We start from the raw sequence: 12,730 nt of genomic DNA on the forward strand, positions 1-12,730 counted from the left end.
GCAAAACGCAGCACAATGCACAAGGCTAGCCAGTCAGCGAGCAGAAGCCAGTACTTTCCACCGGCCCGTCTGCTGCCCGCAGCTTCCTGGGCCGGTCCTGCATCTTCTCCCACCCCCACAGCAACAGGGAAGTTCGGGGGCAGGAAGAGAAGGTAGGAGGCAAGGGCCTGTCTGGTTAAGCTCTGTGTGACACACACGGACTGGGAGTAGCCATGGCAGTGGGCCTAAGGGGCTGAGCAGGCAGGGTCCAGGGACACCATAGTGCTGCCATAGTGTGGAGATGGAGTTCAGACACCTCCCTCTAATGTAGATCAGTTGGGGCGCCTGGGCAGCTCAGTCGGCTAAGTGTCCGACTCTTAATTTCTGCTCAGGTCATGATCTCGGAGTCATGAGATCAAGCCCCGTGCTGGGCTCCGTGCTGAGTGTGGAGCCTGCTTAAGATTCTCTCTGCTCCCCCTCCTCCTCCCCCGTGTGTGTGTACTCTCTTGCTGTCTCTTAAAAAAGAAAAGGAAAACTGATCCTCTGGGACCTACAGGAGAATGCAGCTGATTCCAAGCCAGCACCTCCCAGGGTCATCAGTAACATGCTAAAAAAGCCAGCCCAGGCAGGACCCAATTATATGGGTCTGGCACAATTTGACTCAGAATAGGATCTCTGATTAGTTATAATGCAAAGATCACATTAACAAACTATTTGAATAATAACTATTTTACACATTTAACAGTATGACCAGTCTCACTGAGTAAAATGTTCATAGTTTTATTAAAGTGGCCATGTAAGAAATACTATAGGCTTTGCAGGCCATATGATCCCTGTCACAGTGACTGACCTCGGCCCTTATATAAGTGCAGAAGCAGCCACAGAGGACACGTGAATGAATGGGTGGCTGCGTTCCAATAAAATTTTATTTACAAAATTAGGTGGCAAACTAGGGTTAGGCCATAGGCCATCGTTTCTCAACCCCTAGTTTATATAATGCACTTTATTCCCTATCAGCCTCCCTTGTCCTCTGTAATAGTTAACATCTTCCCCAGTTGTTTCACCCAAGTAGGATGATGTCCAGCCATACATTTAAGCTAAGCATTTTTGTATATGGTCCACTTTCATTATGATTTATCTCATCCTGCTTTTTTTTTTGTTTTTTTGTTTTTTTTTTAAAGATTTTTATTTAGTTATCTGACAGAGATAGAGACAGCCAGCGAGAGAGGGAACACAAGCAGGGGGAGTGGGAGAGGAAGAAGCAGGCTCATATCGGAGGAGCCTGATGTGGCGCTCGATCCCATAACGCCGGGATCTCGCCCTGAGCCGAAGGCAGACGTTCAACCGCTGTGCCACCCAGGCGCCCCTTCATCCTGGTTTTTACTTCTTCGTAATGAGTAAACCCCATCTTGATTTCAGATGTTGCTGCCGTCTGTGTATTTGCTTTGGTCTCCCCCCGTTCATCCTCATAAGAACTCAGTTTCTGCTAGGATTTCTTTTTCCCCACTAGTCAGAACTTGCCAGGTATTTTCTGTCACTGATTCTGTAATGACCTCCAAACTACTTTAACTATTGCACCTGCTGTTTATGGGAAATCAGGATATCAAATCCTATCCCATCCCATCCCTATTCAGATTGGAAAGTGACATTTTAAATTAGCTTGCCTTCTTTAATTTTTTTTTTTTTTTTTTTAGAAAATCAACAAACCTAACAGTTCTATCACTGTAAGATTTAATGCTTCCTTCAAAACATTGTTTTCCTTTTTCTTTAGGCAAATGCTTTTCTGTAGAGTGACCCTTGGAAAATCCTTTCTGCAGTTCAGCACCATGAAAATGGCTCACGCCCCTCCAGGACATCACTCAGTGATTGGGAGACCAAGTGTGAATGGGCTGGCATATGCTGAATATGTCATCTACAGAGGCGAGCAGGTGTGGTACCCGTCAAGTCAGCCTAACCAAGCTCCTGAACATGTCCGTGCAGAGAGCAAAGAGCAGCTTCCCTTTAAGGAATTTTCTTTATGGGTGTACTCGCCACAGGCTGGTCTCATGAGTCGAATCTCTGTATTTCTGATCATGACACTTAACACAGAACAACAGCTTTCTGAGTTGTAACACTGTAGCACGTTAAATTCCTGCCAGCTGCTTGAGGCTCCAAAGTAAAATTGTCAACAAGCAGGAAAACCTGCTATCATTTTTCAACCCAGCCCTTAACTCTCACAGTACCGCTTAAATGCCTGTCGATTGATCTAAAAACAAAGATCAGTTTATCTGAAATTAATTGAATTTCAAATGGATTCCTTAACTACTCTGATGGAGAAGAGGGGAAAAAAAAAAAAAGGAGAAAGCAGGAATTAACTAAGTACAAGTAACATAGGAAAACAATATTTTATTATATGCCATCAGTCCTGGGCCAGGTAAGGTGTGGAGTAGCCATGGGAAATACACACAAATCCTGAACTTCATTTAGTAGATGTGCTGATTGTGGTGGTGGTATGGGCAAAGCAATGAAACTCCTTTAGGTTATTGTAGGGTTGAGCAAATGCATAAATGTGTTGATGTTTGATTTGGGAGCTGGGATTCTCATGGTGGAGGAAGGGACATACAAATCTGCAGTGGGGGGATGGTAAGAATGACTGTAGAGTTGGACTGAAATTGGAGGTACTGATAGGAACTCATCATTTCTAATACATATATGTATGTTTGTGCACCTGTAAGTAAATGGATGTATAGGTACGTGTGTCAGAGTATATGTAGGCACATGTATGTATATGAGCATAGATACGCATATATTTCTTAGCACTGTCTCCTGCAAGCAAGGAAACCCCGATAGCAGTGAGCACACCTAGACCTAGCTCTTGGTGTCTAATACCATTCCCCACCGGAAGGAACCCAAGCTCTTTGGAGAAACAGCTAATTCCAGGGCTGAAGCAGAGTAGGAACAAGTTGAGCCTGGAAAGTAGTGATGTACTCACAAAAAGTGGGGGTGGGGGGTCATGTCACAAGGACACAGAGCCAGCAGGGAGGGGCTCCTAGCGGCCAAATCGGAAACAGCTTGAACACCAAAATAAATACAGTAATAAATTTTAAACTGCTGGGAAAAAATAGGAGTTCATGATTCTGTAGTGATAACAAATACATAAATAAATGAAGGGGCAAGGAAGGCTTTTGCTTACAGTAGAAAGCCAAGGGCAGATGAGTAGTTGTGGAGGGAGTACTGGATTTGGACAGTCATCATCTTGGGACCATTGTGACAAGAATCATAAATGGATGCTAAATCTAGGAGATAATTTTGATCAAAAAAAGGATATTTGCATGGTCTTCTTATCAACTACAGAGAAGAAAACAGTATACATTGGAGAAAGGGGGCAGTGCCTTGACCAGATAATCAAAATTGACATCACCAATAAGGGACAGAAATAGAGTGTGCCTCACATATGATACTCTGAGAAGGGCACAACATTGTCTATGCAATATTCCAGCCAAGCATGCATAACCTTGGTCTACTCAAAGTGAGGAATGTTCTATTTTTAAAAAATGTGGGAAGACTGGATTCTTCAGAAATGTCATTATGATAAAAGGCAGAGAAAGGCTTTAAAAACTTTCCAGATTAAATGAAAGCCAAGAGACAGGACAACTACAGGTCCTGCCCCCCAGTTGGATCTGGTATCGGGAGAGAAACAACATTATTAAATCGACTGAGAACATTGGAATATGAATGATAGGTATTATATTAAAGTGTTATATCAACATAAAATTATAATGTATAATTACACTTTTTGTCCTTTTTATTCTTGCTGAGACCCCCTCAGGAGGGACTTATCTTTAATGGATCATAATAATAATGTTAATGGTAATTACTTACACATACTGGATTCTTACTATGTGCCAAACCTGTGTTGAGGTATAGTCCCTCTAAACCATCCATAAATGGATGTTGTACTTTATCAAATGATTTTTCTGCATCTATTGAAATGATCGTATGGTTTTTATCCTTTCTCTTATTAATGTGATGTACCATGTTGATTGGTTTGCAAATTTTGAGCTACCCTTGCAACCCAGGAGTTATTCCCACTTATGGTGCTGAATGACTTTTTAAATGTATTGTTGGATTCGGTTTACTAGTATTTTGTTGTGTTTGTTTTGTTTTGTTTTGTAGAATCCATATATAAATGAAATCATATGGTATCTTTCTATCTGACTCACTTCACTTAGCAAATACCCTCTAAAGCCATCCACATTGTCACAAATGGCAAGATCTTTTCTTAATGGCTGCGTAATATTCCCTTGTGTGTATATATACATCACACTTTCTTTATCCATTCATCTATTTTTATTTAAGATTTTATTTACTTATTTGCCAGAAGGAGAGAGTGAGCACAAGCAGGGGGAGCGACAGGCGGAAGCAGGCAGAGGGAGAAACAGGCTCCCCGCTGAGCAAGGAACCTGATGTGGGGCTCGATCCCAGGACCCTGGGATCATGACCTGAGCCAAAGGCAGACGCTTAAACGACTGAGCCACCCAGGCGGCCTATCCATTCATCTATTGATGGACACTTGGGTTGTTTCTCCCTTGGCTACTGTAAATAATGCTGCAGTGGACAACAGAGACATTCATGTATCTTTTTCAAGTCCAGTTTTTTTATCCTTTATTCTTTTTATTATCTTACTCCATATCTATATGCAAGTAATTTGTAAGTCAGCATTCAGCAAATCATTTTTGGACCCCAAAACACTTACCTCACCAAAGAATACTAGTTTCCAATCACAGACCACTCTGAAATACTGCATCTAGTTGTATCATTATATTATATTTAGGGTTGAAAAATTGTTATGTACATGGTTTTAAGGGGGGTTTTTGCCTCCCACCCAGTTGTCTTGGTAGTGATTTCCTCTAAGAAATATTCTTTCCGTTCCAGATATGGAGCCTTTCATTTCACATACTGCAGAGGCCAAAGAGACAGCAAATAAATGGGTGAAGAGTCTCCATCTGAATCATTATGTTATCTGTGAAAGTGGCCTTTTATTAGTCATCTTTTGAAAATGATCTCCAAACTGTTCCAAGTTACTGGTGACTCAACAAGCCTCACCCTTCCACCTTCAGTGGGTCATATTTGGGAGTAATTAATTTGAAATTGGTTCAGCCAGATTTCCCTTTCATTTAACAAACTTTTATTAAACATATGCTATGGGACAGCCCTGTGTCAGGTGAGGTGGAAAGGAGAGAGGTCCTCCCCTGCCTTAGTTTTCCTGCTAAGGGCATGTGCACGAAGGATGAACACAGTACTTTAGAGTGCTCAGGGTGGAAAGAACATTACAGCAGTTCTCTAGATTATCGGGTCTAGACTTGATTAGATGCAAGATACAGGTGTGCCTCGCATGTGTGTTGTCTAGGCACTTATTAACTGGCCGGCCTGCCCAGGCTCTTCGGTATTATAGAATATTGATGAGGACCAATAGCCTCTGAGCCTTCGCTTAATACTGTACCTGCCAAAGGAGTGATTGGCTTTTCTTGCGGTCCTTCGCAGGCATACCCAGAATATCTCATCACGTACCAGATCATGAAGCCAGAAGCCCCGGCACAAACTGCCACAGCCGCCGAGCAGAAGACCTAGTGAACGCCCACTGGGAAAGGCCACATCGGATTTAAACATGGGACTGGATGACGGTGGATTGTTTCCAACAAAATCAATATTCCGTAAATCCCTGACAGCCTAGAAAGAAGCTGTCTGTCTTTTATAAAGCATTGCTATAGTGATGAATATAGTATGAGTAACTGATACATACTCAACTGCTACTGTTCTCTTTGAGGAAATGTTTACAGGGGCGGCCTTTTACCATATCTCAGGCTCATTTGCATTGCAACTGCCCATTTCTAAAACAAGATTGCTTTGATCTAGCTTGGAAATGGAAAAAAAAAAAAAAACAACCAGTACTTTCCCAAATTTCACACTTCACGCACTACATTTGCTTTGTTCTATATGGCACGTGTTTGTAACAAATGTACACATAGGCTCATTTTTAATTTTTTCTAAACATGCATCATTGTCTTTTTTTCTTTTCATTTTTTTGTTTACTTTGAAAATGAGCCAGAGCCTTCTTAAGGATATTTTGCACAAAGTCACACTGACTAAAATCATTAGCGATTCAACCCAAGCTTCTGGCTGAGCAAGACTTAGTTTCCCCTTTTTTTTTTCACTTGGATTTCTTTTGTATCCGTACTTCTTATTATTGTAAATTGGGACAGGAAGGAAAAATACCACGATTTAGTTTCCTTTTATGAATTGGCCAGTCTTACCAGGGAGAGGCACAAAGGTCAGCCTGACTGAGGAGCTCCCAAGTTCAGAGAAGTCAAAGCCGCTGAGGGCGCCCCCCCCTTCCCAATTGCAGCCTGCCCCGGAGGCGTTCAGGACGGTGCCGGAGACCCCAGAAGAGCGCGGCCAGGGAAAGGGTGGAGTGAGGTGTCCAGTGTTCATGAAACACGGAGGAAGGGCTGGGGGGGAGGAACAACGCTGAGACGAGTGGGGAGCATGTGGTTCCGAGACCGCAGCAGGAAAGGAGGGCCTTGCAGGGCCTGCTCGAAAAGTCCGTCTCTCTACTTCAGCCCTACCGCCAGCTAGTCGCCCCCAACATTAACTGCCTTACTGCCAACTTCAGTGGAATTACTGTACTTCCTTAGAGTCACAATGATCTTGACTGTCTCCAGTTTAGAAGGCTAGGATTCAGACCCTCTTTAGTAAGTAGATATGCAAGAACTTGGGTGTTGGCTCCAGATTTGGGGTTTATTTGGAGTGAGGTGCTTCAGATAGTTTCTGTAGGTCCCAGCACTACATTTTCGAACCATTTCTTCAAGAAGAACAAAAACTGAAACCAAAGCTCTTGCAGTTATTTTTGTAAAGGAAGGTGGAGAAATACTATACTGTTTCTTCAGGACACTGCTGTTTTGTTTTGCGTGTTTTGATCAATATTTGCCCAGTGCACGTTGACACTTGTAAAAGATTATCCATTACACATCTCACACTTGCCCTTTGCACCTGAACTGGATGGTGAATTGACTGCATTAATTTCTTTACTTGGACGTGCTGTGTATCTACTCAGCTTTGAAGCAAAAATAACATAAATGTGGTTTTAAAAAAAAAAAAGGAAAACAGTGTAATGCAAACTTGCCATTTCAACATAAAGTTCCAAAAACTAATTTGTGTTTTAATGCAGGCTGATTAAGCCGTGACCTCATTTAATCTCCTAAAGGAAAATAAAATGGTGACATGCAAACATTCTAGAATAGGCTCTTAAAATATACATTTAGCTTTCTTTTTGGCTTGAGTCCAACACAAGAACTAGGCCTCGGGAACTAGTTTGAGTTTTCTAGCAGAATCTTGCGTGGGTCCTCAACATGAAATCAAGAATTAGCCTCAGTTGTTGCTTCTATTGAAGTTTTAGTGACCCAAGCTGGGTGTTTGTGTCTTGGCTACTTGTTCAATAGCACTAGAATTCCATACGAAGCTTCGGAGTTTCATATTTGTTAAGAGGGCTTTGTTTCCTCCTTCCCTTCTTTTTTGCTTGTGTGTGTGTGTGTGTGTGTGTGTGTGTGTAATAATGGGTTGAAGAAATGGCATCTGTATAGTTTTTAGTAGCTGTGAAAGTGTATGTTACTTGCTTCCCCACTTAGATATAGTTTAAAACGGTAAACACAGCTGTGATTCTTAGTTCCATAAAAGGGGGAATATGGGATCGATCTCAAAGCTTTATAGCTTTATTAAAAAGATAAGCCACTATTCGACTGTGCTTATATGTCGTTTCCATCATACTAACTAGATGAATGGGTGTTTTAAACTTCGGCCTTACACCTGAGAAGTTAAACTGTGGTTCAGTATTCAAACTGCCGATGTTACACATCTGATGTCGTGTGTGCCGAGTAAAGGTACCGTGTAAGGAAGACATGTGCAGTGCTTCTTGTCTTGTAACGATTCGTGTGTATAGTAGTTATTGGAAGAATGTGTATATATTATTCATCTGCTAAAGAGAATGGGTTAATTGATATTTCACAGGAGCCAAATACATTTTTTCAAAACTTGAAAACCAAAGGTCATCACGAGTGCCCACAAGTTAGCAAAAGTTGATTACATTTGGAATTTCCATCTATACCAGTGTGAAAAACCCTTTGGAATATAAAAGTATGGCATTAACTCAGGCCAAAATCCACTTAATTTCTTGTGCATGCACTGTATAGAGCACGAGCAAGTTGAGGAGTTCAAATATGGCCTCCCCTGCAGTGGCCCGTGTGTTTCCCAAACCAAATGGAGAGAGAATCTGGACACCTCCACCAGCTTTACTGCAGTTCTAAAATCAAATCTTCTAGACCCGATGGTTCCAGTTTACTGGGTAGTGCCAGCTGGGTTCTTGAGTCACCAATTAAGCATAAGTTAAGTGCTCTGGGCTAGACGCTTTCTCCTTCTACTTGGCCTCCTTCCCTTTTCCCCAGGTTGCTAGTCTGGAATTTTAATTAGCTCCAATAGTTACCTTTGACCCCCTTCATTTTCCTCCTTTCTTCATCTTGAGTCTTGCTAAAGGAGACTGTACCTGTTTCCATATCACAACCAGAACCGGGTATTAGGCCTCATGTGCTCTGCTCCGAAGATTCTGCCAATTTGTTAACAAATGACAGCATGGAAACCAGAGTTTTACTTCTATGCAAAATAACAGCAGTACAACCAGGATTCTTATTTACCTTTTCCTTCTTAGAATTTGGAATTTCTAGCTTTCCAGTAACATAAATAGATTAAATAATATTAGGATGTTTTCATGATGACATCCTTGCACTCCTTGACCTTGATGTCAGCGGCTAGACTAATTTCCCTTTGCTCTCAAAATAGCAAAGTGCACTGATATATACAGAGAAATGCCTGAATAGGGCAAATAAAGTACTATAGATTAATATTCTATTATTATAGTCTTTATACAAAAAATAACACTTCAGTGTGCACTCGAAGAGCAGTGGAATGCAATAAGTCGCCTAGGTTTTTCTTTATTTCAGTACATCTGCCAGCTGCACAAGGGTTATTGGCCATTGCTCACCCGCCCCTTTCTAAACGCGTGCGCTCTTCGGATTCCCCAAAACAGCCTTGCAAACAGAAATGGTGTTTGTTTCCAAGCACCTTGCCTCCACTGTGGCCAAAACCCACTTGTACGATAATGTGTGATAAACAGCCTTCTTGCTGTGATTTTTGTTGGGCAGTTATCTTCCATAGAGCTGTAGACTTTAGTCGTTCAGGGAACACTCAAAACTGACATTAAGATAGGGTTTCATGTGTCAGAAATTTTATTGAAAAGATTAAACTTAAACTTGTCCGATGTCAACTAAATGACAGAAAAATGAAAAGAAAGTTAATTGTGAAGGTAACATTTGAGCTTTGGTTGGACACTTCTAGCATATGACTAGGAAATGCTTTTTTTAAAAAACCACCCTAAAAAGTAAGGCGTCTTCAGATACCTTGTGCATTCTGAAATTAATAGACAATTAAATGTTTTTCTTAAGAAAGCCTTAACTATGGCAGAAACTTTTTAACCTTTTATAGCCTAGTAACTAAAATGTTGTAGTTCCATTCCTTAGTGTTTGAAAGGTGTCCGCGAGTCGGGCGCGTCTCCACGTAGGTCACAGCCATGAAGCTGATGTGATGAAGGTCTGTTTCATGAGTAATGCTCCCTTACATGCCAAGGAGCGGGTCTAATCAATCTCTCCCGATTTCCCTGTGTCTGAAATTCCTCAGCTATCAGATATTCTAGTTTAAAGAAATGCTAGCAAGATTTCAAAGCCTAGTCAGTGTTGGGGGGGCGGGGAGAAACACAGCAGCATCTCATAAAGATACCATGTGGGATCTCAGCGTTGCCCACGCTGTTTTTTAATCACTTGAAATTATAAGCCATGGTTCTGAGTGAAGGGCAGTAGGAAGCGCTGGGTTTCATACCCTGCAAGACCAAACCTGCTCATGGTGTGACCAGTTATACGTCGAGGGCCCCGCCTCCTTTGAAATAACACCGCCCAGATGATTGCATTTGCACTCTTCCTTCATTCACATTTTCTCTTCTGCTTTACGCTTTTCACACCCATCCTGCCACTCATTTTTTCCAGCAGATTTCTAATGCTCCAAAATTCAGACTGTTTTGCTACTGTGTACCTGTCTCCGCACTAATGCAGGCAGCCCTGAAAACCCTTTCTTGATTCAGAGTGTTTGCAAAAAAATGCAGTTAAACTCTTGCTAGTAGGGTGTCTCACACACTCCCACGCCTCTCCCCAAGGTTCAGGACAAGAAGCTAGAAAACACAACAGTACAAACAGAACCAAAATCTTTGAGGCTAATAGCCTTGACCTAGAAGATGACCTTGACCCCATAACCATTGTATTCATTACACAGAATATTTAAAGTCTTCCTGTGCATATAACACCTGCTTCTGCCTCCCTCGTTTCAAGCTCATGGGTCTTTGTGGTAGTTGTGTTTGTCTTTGATAGCTACAAACTGAAAAGGTACTTTTATCAACAAGGTTTCTCAAAAACATTTACAAAACCAGCTTTGAGGAAATCTAGAATGTTTCCTGGCAACAGCATTTGGAGCAGTAACCATATTTTCCCATTGTGATGTTGGTCTGTGTTAGTAACCCATCGCAGTGACTCTTTGGTTCATTATTGGTGTTGTTTTTATTTTTAGTCTCTGTGTGACCCACCAGTGGCAGGGGGTTCCAATCCCCTCTCTTCGCTTTTTTGCATTTGTCTGTTTGTAGGATTGCCAGATAAAATTCAAGACACCCAGTTACATTTGAATTTTAGATGAATAATTTGTTAGCTTGAGTATGTTTCATGCATTATTTGGCATATATTTATGGTAAAAAAAAATTTATTTATCTGAAATTCAAATTTAACTGAGCATCCTGGCTTTTTGCTTTGTTTTACTTTGTTTTACTATATCTGGCAACCCTCTCAATTTGGTCATGGGAAATCGCTCCCAGCATGTAAATCCTTCTAGTCATCACTGTCTTTCACGTGGAATGAAAGACCTTTCTTCCCTCGCTCTCTCCTTTCCAAAAGAGGGCGTCAAGGAACTTCACCTGCCTGCTCGGTGGGTTTCTATTTAAGACATCTTTATGATTATATTTAACCTGTTAATTGTGCTTTGGCTCAATGTCTAACAGTACTTGTAACTGTTTAATATTCAATAAAAACATTTTTAAAGTATACTGTGTCTGGATAGCAGCTCTGAAGTGTCTTCTTTTCCCTGTTTGTTCATTTCAGCCTGACCAGCCTTAACACAACTGAGCTAAAACTCAGAACACAATTAACGACTGTCCCTCTGGTCTTCCTGTTGAGATCTGTGCCGGCAGGGCCTTATCCGCACCTCTCAGCTCGCAGGGGAGTTAGCCAAGTACAGCATGAGAAGCACAGGCTCCTTCTAGAAATAGCTCTAAATAAAGAAAAATTTTTAAAAAAAATAGAAATAGCTCTGAAATGAAGGGGCGTGGGCTCTGGCGGCAGACCTCTCGCCGGTTCCCAGGGCAGCTCAGAGGCCTGCAGACTTACTGAGCAAACTCGGCCCCTCCACCATTCCCAGCCTGAGACCTACCTCATGCAGTGGGAAGCGGCAAATACCCCGCACAGCGCGCCCGGCACGTAGTACAAAGGACATTGTTTCCTTTCCTTCCATTCTCCTTTCTCTGTGCTTAGTGACTCATCAGGTAGCAGATTGGAAGCTAGAATTTTATGCATAACTTCTTTGCCAGAGGGAGTGTCAGAGTCACAAGGAGAAAGAATTAAGCACTTGAAAGCATGCTAATAACCCTACAAATAATACCTGTCACTGAGCCCTTAGTGTTAGGAGTGAGTTGGACAGTTAGGTAGTCAGGCCAGGGTCCCCAGCAGGAAAATACAGAGTCAGGACAGCTTTAAAAAAAAAAACAAAAAAAAAACAGCACTGATGTCCTGTTTTTGCATCTTAGGACCGCGCTAGCATTCTGATTTGCAGCCTTTGCAGAAATGACGTCTGTAAAATGTCCTAAAATAAGGCAGTTTACCACAAAGCATTTGTCCCTATCACAGGCAAGGGGCAGTTAGGACATAAGCCCCCTGGTGTCAGCAAAAAAGACCATCCGCACGTTGACATTAATAGGTGGACAGATACATGACCAAAGCCCAGTTTGACACGGCTCAGCACACCCTGGTTGCTTAAGAAAGTTCTGCAAAAGAGCTCATAAAAACCCCTAAACTTAGAAACTGTGGCAGCAACCCTCTCGGGCCTCCTCCCTCTCTGGGAGCTTTATTCTTTTGCTCAATAAACTTTGCTTTGCTGCATACCCCCTCCTCGTTCTTCATCCGGTCTGCCTCTTCCAAGTACCTTGACCAAGAACCATGGGCACTAGAGGCAGAGAATTTCTGCAACCTTATAACGAACCAGGTACTTGGTATATACATACATTGTCATTAATAATCCCAATGATCCCACGAAGTAGGAATTTTAATCCCCATTTTACAGATAAACTGAGACTCAAGGAGGTCAAACAGTGTAAATAATTTATGTCCCAGAATTCTTTCCAAGTATAGACTTTGGCACCTATTGTTAGGCACCAATCTGAAGTTTTTCAAGTTTCCATGTTTAAGTGGGCATAAAAACCCCGCGGTGACCCTACTACCTGCTTTTATATTGTCAATGTCTTGTGAGAAGATCAGTCCTAAATGCTGTTAGACTCGGGTTTTCCCTCTGGTTATTGCCA

At 41.9% G+C, this 12,730-nt stretch overlaps 1 protein-coding gene across 1 annotated transcript in view; it reads left to right on the forward strand.

The window, feature by feature from the left end:
• TNKS (tankyrase) overlaps nt 1-11,203 on the forward strand; it is a 206,950-nt gene extending 195,747 nt beyond the window's left edge. Inside the window, exons 26-27 of the mRNA XM_002928843.4 lie at nt 1,751-1,907; nt 5,503-11,203. Of these exons, the coding sequence (XP_002928889.1) occupies nt 1,751-1,907; nt 5,503-5,589 (244 nt within the window). The 3' untranslated portion in view covers nt 5,590-11,203. The remainder of the gene's footprint in view (nt 1-1,750; nt 1,908-5,502) is intronic.
• The last annotated feature ends 1,527 nt before the right edge of the window (nt 11,204-12,730 follow it).

Source organism: Ailuropoda melanoleuca, chromosome 18 (genome assembly GCF_002007445.2).
Source record: "Ailuropoda melanoleuca isolate Jingjing chromosome 18, ASM200744v2, whole genome shotgun sequence".
NCBI lineage: Eukaryota > Metazoa > Chordata > Mammalia > Carnivora > Ursidae > Ailuropoda > Ailuropoda melanoleuca.